General features: G+C 33.3%; 1 protein-coding gene across 1 annotated transcript; it reads right to left on the bottom strand.

Moving 5' to 3' along the window:
• Positions 1–6860: 6860 nt before the first annotated feature.
• On the bottom strand, positions 6861–12999 carry LOC110008314 (large ribosomal subunit protein uL5m). Its single transcript, XM_088850602.1, has 4 exons — positions 12885–12999; positions 7219–7672; positions 7040–7175; positions 6861–6991 (listed from the first exon to the last, which is right to left on the bottom strand). The coding sequence occupies exons 1-4, from the start codon at positions 12997–12999 to the stop codon at positions 6911–6913; spliced, it is 786 nt and encodes a 261-aa protein (XP_088706728.1). The 3' UTR covers positions 6861–6910.
• Positions 13000–13800: the final 801 nt, after the last annotated feature.

Here is a 13800-nt window from a genome sequence, read left to right as displayed (position 1 = left end):
TGTAGACACTCCATTTTTCAATTGGCACATTTCATGATCTTCTAGATAGTGACCTGAGAGAGCCCATAGGACTATATTGTTTCAGTACCCATACTGTCAGCACTATAGTCTATAACTAACAATACTACTAAGTACTATTACTAGTAGTAGTACTTAGTAGTAATAGTACTACTATAATAGTATAAGTACAACTATTATTATTAGTACTACTATTACAACTACTAATAGTACTATTTCTACTACTACCAATAGTAAGTATTAATAATAATTACTAGTACTATTAGTAATTGTACTAAAGTACTACTACTAGTGGTACTAGTAGTACTAGTAGTACTTCTAGTAATATTAATAATACTAGTAGTAGTACTAGTACTATTAGTAATACTACTAATAGTACTTACTCGTAGTAGTAGTACTACTACTATTACTAGTATTAATACTAGTACTATTAGTACTACTATTAGTATAGTAGTAATACTAGTATTATTGTTACTATTAGTGTAAGGAATAGTAGTAATACTACTAGTATTACTAGTACTACTACTCTTAATACTACTTTAGTACTATTACTATTACTATTAATATTAGTAGTACCAGTAAAACTACTACTAGTATAGTAACTACTACTACTGCCAATAGTAATACTAATAACAGTACTAATATTAGTACTAAGTACTTCTTGTGTAATTGTACTACTATTACTAATAGTAGTACTTACTATTATGTAGTACCAATACTAGTATTAATACTACTATTAGTAGTATTAGTACTACTAGTACTAGTACTACGACTATTAGTATACTATTACAAGTATACTATTAGTAGTATAACTAAGAGCAAACTCTTGAACGAGGGCTTTGAAAAGACTTAGCAAAGCCAACCTCTCAAACTTGGGCTTTGACAAGACTTAGCAACATAGAAGCAGTCGTTGTTGAGGGCTTTTTGTTCTTGAAAACCACAAGTTTGAGAGTTCTTTGCTTTACAAGAAAGCAAAAAGCCGAGCCAATAGTTAGATCTTGCTACCACTGGCAAAGCTCGTTGTTACCACTGGCAAAGCAAGAGCAAAAAGTCAGCAAGCGTAGGCTCGAAAGCCAAGAAGCAAGGGCACTAACATGCTGCTAGCACATCTGTTTTCTATGTTGACTCGAAAGCAAGGCGCAAGGGGCGCCAACGTGCTGCACCGCTGACGCATCCGTTTTCCTACTGGAGTGCGCTAGCACCTAGCAAACTACAGCTCAAAAGCAAGAAGCAAGGGCGCTAACGCACCGGTAGCGCATCTATTTTCTTGCTTGTCTTCGCGCCTACGTGCAGGCTAACACACGTAGTTTTCTTCACAGCTCGTGCGTCCAACAAGAAAACGTAAGAGCTACCACGCAACAGCTTTCGCACTAGCTCGCTCTCCCGTTGCTTTGTGTAGTTTTCTTCTCTTCAACAATGAGGGCTTTGACAAGACTTGGCTACCTAGCAGAGCAAGTGCTTGCTTTGATGTGTAGCCAACAAGCACCGAGAGAGAAGATGCATAGCAAGTGGAGTAGACCTCACGAGCTCTTTGGGTTGCTCCGTGCTTACGCACCTCACTCGCTTCCGAGAGTTACATTCGTAAATTTTTGTTATGTTCACGTGGTGATATTATCTCTTTCTAAGAGTAATACCCCGTACGTAGTCTTTGTTTAGAGAGAGACTTGCAGTAGAGAGGTCCCTCACTTCGATTCTCGTCCAGTTAGTATCTCCGATCCGAGATCAGGGATTACGTCGTTAGGTCTTTTCTTTGGTTCGGAGCCGGCCGATAGCCGGTAATGGACCTACTTAGCTTATCAGCAGCAGAGCTCACCTTTGTTCTATTGGTTTGGTGGGTAGCTACCAAGATGATTTATTTATTCCCATCAAAGGACCTCGAGATGCTAATCCACAAAAAAATGATACAGGAAATGCGAAAGAACTCATATACGGAATGAGGGCGACTTGTAGAAATACATCAGTTTCTTACTCGTGCAAATGAACTATTTCTTGGCAACTTGGACAACTTATAACGATGTTTGTCCCACATTTCACTAGGAAGATCGGGATCTTTACAAAAGGCTTTATAACGCTTTCGTCTCAATTCATATTTAGCCGCGAACAATCTATGTTTGTGATCTCGTATATTTCGCTTCTTCGACCTCTTACTGATAATCCCCCTCATCTTTTTGCAAAAAGCCGCTCCACGATCGTAAAGTCTCATCTTGTGTGTTTCCCGAAGTGACAATGTCACATTAAACCCTCGAATATGCTCGAAGATCTCGGAATGATCTTCCAGTTTTGGGGATAATTAGCAAAACTCTGTTTCCATCGAGAATTGAATATGGTTTTCCCTTATTGTGACCAAAGAATCTAACATTACAGTCGAGATTCTGACCGAAAAATTAGACATTCCATGCCCTCGGAGAGTGCTTTCTCGTGCTAGGTCACTGACATATCCAATATCTTTTTCGGACCCCAAGAATTGATTGGATCGAAACGACTTTCTTGTCGAACCCCTTTGTGTCTGTACGAATCTCTGATCGTGCGGAATCTCCAGTGTCAATCTTCCATTTTTTATTCTGAAATCAGAGTGTGCCTTTGGAAGTACTTCAACTAATATTAGTACTTACTAATACTACTACTAAAACAAGTAGTAGTATTAGTACTACTAATTGTAGTAGTCATAGTACTACTAATAGTAGTAGTACTAGTATTACTATTGATACTAGTATAAATAGTGCAAATACCACTATTAGTACTACTATAATATTACAACTATTACAAATAGCAATAGTACTAGTAATATTAGTAATGCTAGTATTAGGTAATATTAATATTACGCACTGCATTAGTACTAGTAATAGTACAACTCCTATTGGTAATAGTAGTACTATTGTAGTAGTACTAATAATACTAATAGTAATATTAGTACTAGTACTATTAGTAGTAGTAGTACTACTACTATTAGTAGTTGTACGAGTAGTAATACTACTATTAGTACTATTAGTACTATTAGTACTATTACTAGTAGTAGTAGCATTAATACTAATACTAATAGTACTTAGTAATAATACTACTAATAGTACTAGAACTTACTAATAATATTACTCACAGTATTATTACTAATAATAATAATATTAATATTATTAGTACTACTAGTATAGTACTACTTAGTACCAGTACTAAGTACTAATAATATTTACTATTACTTCTGAGTAAATAGTAGTACTCGTAATACTAATAGTTGTACTATGAGTAGTAGTACTACTACTAATAGTAGTACTACTAGTAGTAGTTGTACTATTACTAGTTCTAATGCTATTAATATTACTACTTAGTACTATTACTAGTACTAGTAGTACTTCTAACAGTAGTATGATTAGTAGTCGTAATACTAGTAATAGTACTAGGTATAACTACTAATAGTAGTAGTATTAATACTACTAGTAATACTATTAATAGTATTAATACTAGTAGTACTAGTACTTACGATAATAATACTAGTATTACTATAGTAATAGTAGTAATACTTATTAGTACTACTAGTATAGTACTACTTAGTACCAGTACTAAGTACTAATAATATTTACTATTACTTCTGAGTAAATAGTAGTACTCGTAATACTAATAGTTGTACTATGAGTAGTAGTACTACTACTAATAGTAGTACTACTAGTAGTAGTTGTACTATTACTAGTTCTAATGCTATTAATATTACTACTTAGTACTATTACTAGTACTAGTAGTACTTCTAACAGTAGTATTATTAGTAGTCGTAATACTAGTAATAGTACTAGGTATAACTACTAATAGTAGTAGTATTAATACTACTAGTAATACTATTAATAGTATTAATACTAGTAGTACTAGTACTTACGATAATAATACTAGTATTACTATAGTAATAGTAGTAATACTTATTAGTACTACTAGTACTACTAGTAGTAGTAGTACGACTACTACTACTATTAGTAGTACTAGTAGTAGTATTACTATTAGTACTAATAAATAGTACTACTATTACTAGTAATAATAGTATTATTAGTACTAGTATTACTACTACTAATAATACTATTTCTATTACTACTAAAAGTAAGTATTAATAGAAAGTACTAGTATTATTAGTAATAGTACTAAAGTACTACTACTATTAGTACCAATAGTACTTGTAATACTACTCGCAATATTAATAATACTAGTAGTAGTACTACTACTAGTATTACTAGTATTAATACTAGTAGTAGTAATACTACTAGTATTACTAGTATTAATACTAGTACTATTACTACTACTAATAATACTACTTTTAGTATAGTTGTAATACTAGTATTACTACTACTATTAATATTAGTAGTACTAGTAGTACTAATATTAATACAGAAACTACTACTACTGCTAATAGTAATACTAATAATAGTACTAATATTAGTACTAAGTACTTCTAGTATAACAGTACTACTATTACTAATATTAGTACTAAGTACTTCTACTATAGCAGTACTACTATTAGTAATAATAGTACTTATTACTATGTAGTACTAATATTAATATTAATACTATTATTAGTAGTATTAATGTATTAATACTGCTAGTACTAGTACTGCAACTATTCGTAAACTATTACTAGTATACTATTAGTAGGATAACAATTAGTAGTAGTACTATTAGTAGTATTCGTACTACTAAGAGTAATAAGTAGTAGTAGTACTAGTATTAGTAATAATACTACTCCTAGTAGTGTATTACTAAGAGTATTAAGTAGTAGTAGTACTAATATTAGTAATAATACTATTTCTAGTAGTATTAGTACTACTAGTACTTAGTAGTACTAATACTACTACTAGTAGTACTACTACTAGTAGTACTATTAGTACTAATAATATTTGTAGTATTATTAGTACTAGTAGTATTATTACTAATAACAACACTATACTACTATTAGTAGTACTAAGTATTGTTAGTAGTAATAGTATTAGTATTAGTACTAATACTTAGTATTACTAGTAGTACAATAGTAGTAGTAATAGCAGTGTTATTGTTATAGTACTAAATAGTATTGTAATAGTACTACCATTAGTAGTATTACTATTATTATTAGTACTAATAATAGTATTACTAATACTATTAGTACTACTTCTAGTAATATTAGTACTACTTAATAGTAGTACTAGTTGTAGTACTAATAGTATTAGTAGTACTAGTTGTAGTACTAATAGTATTAGTAGTACTACTATCAGTACAAATAGAATTACTAATACTAAGTACTACTAGTAATAGTACTAGTAGTACTTACTAGTATTATTAATACTATTACAAGTCGTACTAGTACTATTACTATTACTAGTGCTAGTGCTACTACTAAGTAGTAGTTCTATTAGTACTACAAATACTAGTAGTACTAAGTATTAATACTAGTATTACTATTAATATTACTAGTACTATTAGTAGTACTAAGTATTAATAGGAAGCGTGGCGAGGGTCTTTCATTAAGGGGAGGAAGAGGGGTGGGGTTTGTTCCATAGGGCCGCCTTGCGTAGCTTTGAAATGGAGGGAATTTCTTCAAGTCACTCTCGGAAACTCTTATTGGACGAGAGAGGGTTAATATGATATTTGTGTTGGTTATATCAACAAAATGAAGAAGTTTTGGGTCTTTATCATTTGGAAGGCTCAGTCCCACACTCTGACCTCAATGGTGGGAACAACCTCTACACTCCGGCGCTCCAATGAACAACAGTTCTCCGCCTTACTAAATTGAGAATAGTGGTTGATCTCAGTGAAGGCAGTGTAGGCAATGAGCGTTGCCAGTGGTATCCAAGTCTTGCCAAAGCCCTATTCTACTTTTGCTTTGGAAGAGAAAACTCTTGAGTGAGGGCTTTGACAAAACTTAGCAAAGCCATCCTCTCAAACTTGGGCTTTGACAAGACTTAGCAACATAGAAGCAGTCGTTGTTGAGGGCTTTTTGCTCTTGCAAAGTACAAGTTTGAGAGTTCTTTGCTTAACATAAAGAAAAAATCCCAGCTAATAGTTAGACCTTGCTACCACTGACAAAGCTCGTTGTTACCACTGGCAAAGCAAGAGCAAAAAGCCAGCAAGCGTTGGCTCGAAAGTCAAGAAGCAAGGGCGCTAACGCGTCGCTAGCGCATCTGTTTTCTTTGTTGGCTCGAAAGCAATACGCAAGGGCACTAAGGCGCCGCGCTGCCAGCACATCTGTTTTCTTTCTGGAGTGCGCTAGCACCCAACAAACTACAGCTCGAAAGCAAGAAGCTAGGGCGCTAACGCGCCGCTAGCTCACTTGTTTTCTTGCTTGTCTTGGCGCCTACGTGTGGGCTAACGCACATAGTTTTTGTCGGAGCTCGCGTGCCTAGCAAGAAAACGTATGAGCTACCACACAACGGCATTCGCACTAGCGCTCAGTAAGAAAATTGATGCACTAGCGCGTAACGGCTTTCGCACTAGTGTGCTCTCTCGCTGCTTGGTGTAGTTTTCATCACTTCAATAATGGGGGCTTTCACAAGACTTAGCGACCTTGCAGAGCGAGTGATTGCTTTGATGTGTAGTCAACGAGCACCGAGCGAGAAGATTAGTGGCAAGTGGAGTAGACCTCATGAGCTCTTTGGCTCGCTCCGTGCTTACGCACCTCACTCACTTTCGGGAGTTACATTCGTAACTTTTTGTTATGTTCACGCAGTGATCTTATCTCTTTCCAAGAGTACTACCTCGAACTTAGTCTCTGTTTGGGGAGATAGGTGCAGTAGAGAGGTCCCCCACTTCCATTCCCTTCCCGTTAGCATCTCCGATTCGAGATTAGGGATTACTCCGTTAGGTCTTTTCTGTGGTCCAGAGCTGATAATCGACCTACTTACCTTGCCAGCAGCAGAGCTTACCTTTATTCTATTGGTTTGGTGGGTGGCTACCAAGACGATTTCTTTTTGCCCATCAAAGGACCTCGAGATGCTAATCCACGAAAGACGATAAAGGAAATGCAAAAGAACTCATATACGGAACGAGGGCGACTTGTGGAAATACATCGGTTTCTTACTCGTGCAAATGAACTATTTCTAGGCAACTTGGACAACTTATAACGATGTTTGTCCCATATATCACTAGGAAGATCTAGATCTTTACAAAAGGCTTTATAAAGCTTGCGTCTCAATTCATATTTAGCCGCGAACAATCTATGTTTGTGATCTCGTATAATTCGCTTCTCCGACCTCTTACTGATAATCCCCCTCATCTTTTTGCAAAAAGCCACTCCACGGTGGTAAAGTCTCAGCTTGTGTGTTGGCTGAAGTGATAATAGTCACGTTGAACCCTCGGATATGCTCGAAGATGTCGAAATGATCTTCCAGTTCTGGGGATAATTTGCAAAACTCCATTTCCATTGAGAATTGAATGGGGCTTTCCCGTATTTTGATCGGAGAATCGAACAGAGACATTACAGTGGAGATTCTGATCAAAACATTAGACATTCCATGCCCTCGGAGAGTGCTTTTTCGTGCAAGGTCACTGACATATCCAATATCTTTTTCGGACCCGAAGAATTGATTGGATCGAAACGATTTTTCGGTCGAACCCCTATGTGTCTGTACGAATCTCTGACCTTGCAGAATCTCCATAGCCAATCTTATATTTTCTATTATGAAATTAGAGGGTGCCTTTGGAAGTACCACAACTAATATTAGTACTTACTAATACTACTACTAATACAAGTAGTAGTACTACTAATACTACTACTAATACTAATACTACTACTAATACTACTACTAATACAAGTAGTAGTATTAGTACTACTAGTAGTACGACTATTAATACTGCATTGTAGTACTAGTACTTAGTAATAGTACTAGTAGTAGTAGTAGTACTAGTAGTATTAGTATACTAGTACTACTACAAATAGTAGTAGTAATAGTACTTCTAAATGTAGTAGTAATATTATTACTAGTAATACTAAAACAAATAGCACTAATACCACTATTAGTACAACTATAATAGTTCTACTATTACAAATAGCAATAGTACTAATAATATTAGTTGTACCAATACTAATAATAGTAGTACTACTAATACTATTACATTAGTAATATTACTACTAGTAGTAATACTACGATTAATATCATTAGTAATAGTACTCAGTAGTACTATTAGTAAGTATTAGTAATAGTACTACTAATAGGTACTACTAATAGCAGTAATAATAGTAATAGTAATACTAATAGTAGCACTACTAATCATAGTACTTGTAGTAGTAGTAATACTAATAGTAGTACTACTACTAGTACTAATATTAGTAGTACTAGTATTATTAATACTAGTCTACTAGTACTAGTAAGTACTACCAGTACTTACTACTATTAGTACGAGTATTACTACTATTACTAATACTAGTGTACTACTATTAATAGAAGTACTACTAAAAATACTAGTAGTACTACTACTACTTAATATAATACTACTAATACTAGTAATACTACTAGTACTATTAATAGTACAATAGTAATATTAGTAATAAAGTACGAATAGTAGTAGTACTATTAGTACTACTAAGTACTATTAATACTACCAATAGTAGTAGTACTATTAGTACTACTAAGTACTATTAATACTACCAATAGTAGTAGTACTAATACTAATAATAGTAGTAATACTATTCCTACTATTAGTAGTAGTGCGAGTAATAATACTACTTACTACTAATATTACTAGCAGTAGTACTTTTACTATTGTTATTAATATTAGTACTAGTAGTACTAATACTACTATTAGTACTAATATTAATAATAGTTGTAATACTATTAGTACTACCTACTACTAATAGTACTACCTACTACTAATATTACTAGCAGTAGTACTATTACTATTGTTATTAATATTAGTACTAGTAGTAATAATAGTATTAGTAATACTAGTAATAGTAATAGTACTACTTGTACTGGTAGTAGTAGTACTACTACTAATAGTACTAGTTAGTACTACTACTAGTAGTAATAGTACTACTATAGTAGTAGTACTACTACTAGTACTATTAGTAATACTACTACTAGTACTTCTAATACTACTTATGTGGAGGTTTTTTTTGGAAAACGATTTTTGAAAAGTGTGTAGGTCTTATAGTTTAACAACTCTTGACCTTTGATGGACATTGAAGTAGTATCAAGGGAATCACACAAGGTGGGGACATTTTCCTACTGGTTCTTTTAATTTCCTATAGCATGAAGATGTCAAAACAATGGGTTCTTCTAAATGAGATTGCCATGGGATAGCTATGATGGACACTCTTCTAACATAGTGCAGACACTCCATTTTTCAATTGGCACATTTTGTGATGTTCTAGATAGTGACCTGAGAGAGCTCATAGGACCACATTGTTTAGTACCCATACTGTCAACACTGTAGTGTATAACTAATAGTACTACTAAGTACTATTACTAGTAGTAGTACTTAGCAGTAATAGTACTATTATAATAGTATTAGTAGTACTACATTTATTAGTACTACTATTACCACTACTAATAGTACTACTACTATTTGTAATAGTCGTACTATTATAGTAGTGCTAATAGTATGTAATATTAGTACTAGTACTAATAGTAGTAGTACTACTACTTCTATTAGTAGTAGTACAAGTAGTAATACTACTATTAGCACTATTACTAGTAGTAGTACTATTACTACTTATAGTAATATTACTAATAGTACTACTATTACTAGTACTACTATTATTAGTAATAGTAGTAGTCTTATTAGTACTAATACTAGTAGTACTTAGTACTAGTACTACAAATAGTCTTAGAACTTAGTAATAGTCGTACTCATAGTATTAATACTAATAGTAATAAGAGTAATATTATTAGTACTGCTAGTACAGTACGACTTAGCACTAGTACTAAGTACTACTAGTACTAGTACTTACTATTACTACTAAGTATTAGTAATAACATTATTAGTATTAGTACTACTAGTATAGTACGACTTAGTACTAGTACTAAGTACGACTAGTACTTACTATTACTACTAAGTACTAGTAATAGCATTATTAGTATTAGTACTACTTGTAATAGTAATATTACTAAGTAGTATACTACTTAGAGTAGTGTTAAAGTAGTACCACTTTTACTTGTAATAGTAGTATTGGTAATACTACTCGTAGTACTACTATTGGTAGTACTACTAATTCTAGTACTACTAGTAGTAGTAATGCTATTGCATGTACTAATGTTAATAATAATACTACTTAGTACTACTACTAGTACTAGTAGTACTTGTAGTAGTAAGAGTACTAGTACTAATAATATACTAGTAATACTAATAAGTAATAATAGTAATAATATTTATATTATTACTAGTACTATTAATAGTAGTATTATTAGTAGTCGTAATATTAGTAATAAAACTAGGTATTACTAATAGTACCATTACTACTACTAACAGTTAGTATTAATAGTAAGTATTAGTACTATTAATAAGTGTACTAAAGTAATACTACTATTAGTACTAGTAATATTAATATCACTAGTAGTAGTACTTGTACTATAAGTACTACTAGTAATACTACTAATAGTACTCTAATACTATTAGTATGACCAATAGTTCTACTATTAGTATTGTAGTAATATTAGTATTACTACTACTATTAGTGTAAGTAATTAGAGTAGTACTAGTAATACTACTAGTATTACTAGTAATACTAATAATACTAGTACTACTACTATTATTACTTTAGTACTATAACTATTAATATTAGTAGTACTAATATTAGTATAATAACTACTACTACTAGTAATAGTAATACTAATAATAATACTAGTATTAGTATTAAGTACTTCTAACATAATAATACTACCATTACTTATAATAGTACTTACTACTATGTAGTACTAATACTAGTATTAATACTCAATAATACTAGTATTAGTATTAAGTACTTCTAGCATAATAATACTACTATTACTTATAATAGTACTTACTACTATGTAGTACTAATACTAGTATTAATACTCTTATTCGTAGTATTAATTCTACCAGTACTAGTACTACTACTGTTAGTATACGATTACTAGTATAACTATTAATAGTAGTATTATTAGTTGTATTCGTACTACTAAGAGTAATAAGTAGTAGTAGTAATACTAATATTAGTAATAGTATGACTACTAGTAGTATTAGTACTACTAGTACTTAGTAGTACTAATACTACTACTAGTAGTACTACTACTAATAGTAATACAATTAGTACTAATAATATTAGTAGTGTTATTAGTACTAGTAGTATTATTACTACTAATACTATTATACTACTATTATTCCTATCAGTAGTAATACTAGTTTTAGTACTATTAGTACCAGTACTAATACTTAATACTACTAGTAGTACAAAAATAATAGTAATAGTAGTATTATTATTATGGTACTAAATAATATAGTAATAGTACTACTATTAGTAGTATTACTATTACTGTTAGTATTAATAATAGTACTATTAATATTATTAATACTACTACTAGTAATATTAGTACTACTTAATAGTAGTATTAATAGTATTAGTAGTACTACTATTAGTACTAATAGTATTACTAATAGTAAGTACTATTACTAGTAAGTACTACTAGTACTACTACTAGTAAATACTAGTACTAGTACTAGTAAGTACTACTAGTACTACTACTAGTAAATACTAGTACTAGTACTAGTACTTACTAGTATTACTAATACTATTACTAATATTATTACTACTAGTAGTAATACTACTACTATTACTAGTGCTAGTATGACTACTAAGTAGTAGTTCTATTAGTACTACTAATACTAGTAGTATTAAGTATTAGTACTAGTATTACTACTAATAGTACTAGTAATATTTTTATTACTATTAGTAATACTAAGTACTATGAGGAAGCGGAGCGAGGGTCTTTCATTAAGGGGAGGAAGAGGGGTGGGGTTTGTTCTGGGGGCCCGCCTTGCACAGCTTTGGCATGGAGAGAATTTCTTCAAGTCACTCTCGGAAACTCTTATTGGATGAGAGAGAGTTCATATGATATTTGCGTTGGTTCTATCTATGAAACGAAGAAGTTTTGGGTCTTTATCATTTGAAAGGCTCAGTCCCACACTCTGACCTCAATGGTGAGAAAAACCTCTGCACTCCGGCGCTCCAATGAACAACAGTTCTATGCCTTACTAAATTGAGAATAGTGGTCGATCCTAGTGTAGGCAACGAGCTTTGCTAGTGGTATCCAAGTCTTGTAAAAGCCCTCTTCTAGTTCTTCTTTGCAAGAGAAAACTCTTGAATGAGGGCTTTGACAAGACTTAGCAAAGCCACCCTCTCAAACTCGGGCTTTGACAAGATTTACCAACATAGAAGCAGTCGTTGTTGAGGGCTTTTTGCTCTTGCAAAGCACAAATTTGAGAGTTCTTTGCTTAACATAGAAGAAAAAAGCCCAGCCAATAGTTAGACCTTGCTACCACTGGCAAAGCTCGTTGTTACCTTCGGCAGAGCAAGAGCAAAAAGCCAGTAAGCGTAGGCTCGAAAGCCAAGAAGCAAGGGCGCGAACGCGCTGCTAGCGCATCCGTTTTTTTCGCTGGCTCGAAAGCAAGTTGTGAGGGCGCTAACGCGCCGCGCCACTAGCTCATCCTTTTTCTTGCTAGAGTGCGCTATCTCGCAGCAAACTACTGCTTGAAAGCAAGAAGCAAGGGCGCTAACGCAATGGAACACCCGCAATGGGATCCTAATCACTACGTAATGGGACAATCGTTGGTAGCAAGATACTGATATGATGTGACTATGATGCTGACCACTACATAATGGGACACCCATTGGTAGCAATATACAAATATGATATGACTGTGACACTGACCACTATGCAATGGGATACCCATTGGTAGTGGCATACCGTTATGCCGAGAATTATGATCTTGCCTCAACTCGCATGATAGGAACGGGGTTGGGAGGTGAAATTGAATATCTATGAGGGTCGCATCCCCTGAATCTATATGGGCATGACGCATTGGGTCACCTAGTGGCAGTGGCATAATTATTAGGCTTTCAGCTCATCCGTTTTATTTAGTTTTCCTATGTAGAGTGATAACCGACAGTTCTTGAGTGGGCCGCTAGACATTTGTGGCAGACGACGAAAGCTTGGTGTTTTTCGAAGGAACTACTTGTTTGTAGGTATCTAATGGCAATGCTCTAGAGTTGTTTTGATGAAGTCTTGAAATTTTGTTGTCAAGCTTAGTGCCTTGAACATAATTGTATATAATTTTTGGAGAATGTATATGTATACGATGGTTTTATTCTGTTCAGTTCGTGTAGCGTTTTAGTTTTACCTTCTTTCATATTTTGCTTTGATCCCGCCTATTCTATAAGCGTTGAGTCACTCCCACCTGAGTGGCATTCGCCACCTCTGGTCGTGATTCCGCAATTTGTTGCCCTCCAGTAAGTACGGTAGGGGTCAGGGGTGGGGCCGTAACAGTTATGGCAACAGAGCCTATTTGTCACTGTCTTAATTGTGTGGTAAATAAATGTGTCCTATTGACCACACACTTATTTATCACATTGTGTAGTAAATGTGACACACTCCTATTTACCAATTGTATGATAAATAGGACACAATTTACCACACCTATTTTTACCATACACAATTGGTGTGGTATTTACCACTAATGTGTGTGGTAAATAGTTTGATTTTCTTACGGTAAATAAGTATTTACCGTAAGTTGGTAAATTTTTTGATCTATGGTAAATAAGACAGTTATTTACCATAGAGTTATGGTTATGGTAAATACTATTTACCATTTGTCCTAATTACC

The sequence above is a fragment of the Amborella trichopoda genome, chromosome 11, assembly GCF_054954075.1.
Source record: "Amborella trichopoda isolate Santa Cruz 75 chromosome 11, AtrichopodaSantaCruz75HAP2 v2.0, whole genome shotgun sequence".
Classification (NCBI taxonomy): Eukaryota; Viridiplantae; Streptophyta; class Magnoliopsida; order Amborellales; family Amborellaceae; genus Amborella; species Amborella trichopoda.
The sequence above is the reverse complement of the archived record's forward strand: the minus strand, read 5'-3'. Positions and strand labels throughout refer to the sequence as shown.

Excerpts from the sequence above, each read along its gene's own strand:
- LOC110008314 (XM_088850602.1), bottom strand. The coding sequence starts at position 12,999 with ATGCGTCATGCCCATATAGATTCAGGGGATGCGACCCTCATAGATATT. Across the intron at positions 7,673-12,884 it reads TCATAATTCTCGGCATAACG|TTGTGGTACTTCCAAAGGCA; the intron begins GTATGCCACTAC and ends TACTAATATTAG. Across the intron at positions 6,992-7,039 it reads GAAATAGTTCATTTGCACGA|TTCTTTTGCATTTCCTTTAT; the intron begins GTAAGAAACCGA and ends TCCGTATATGAG.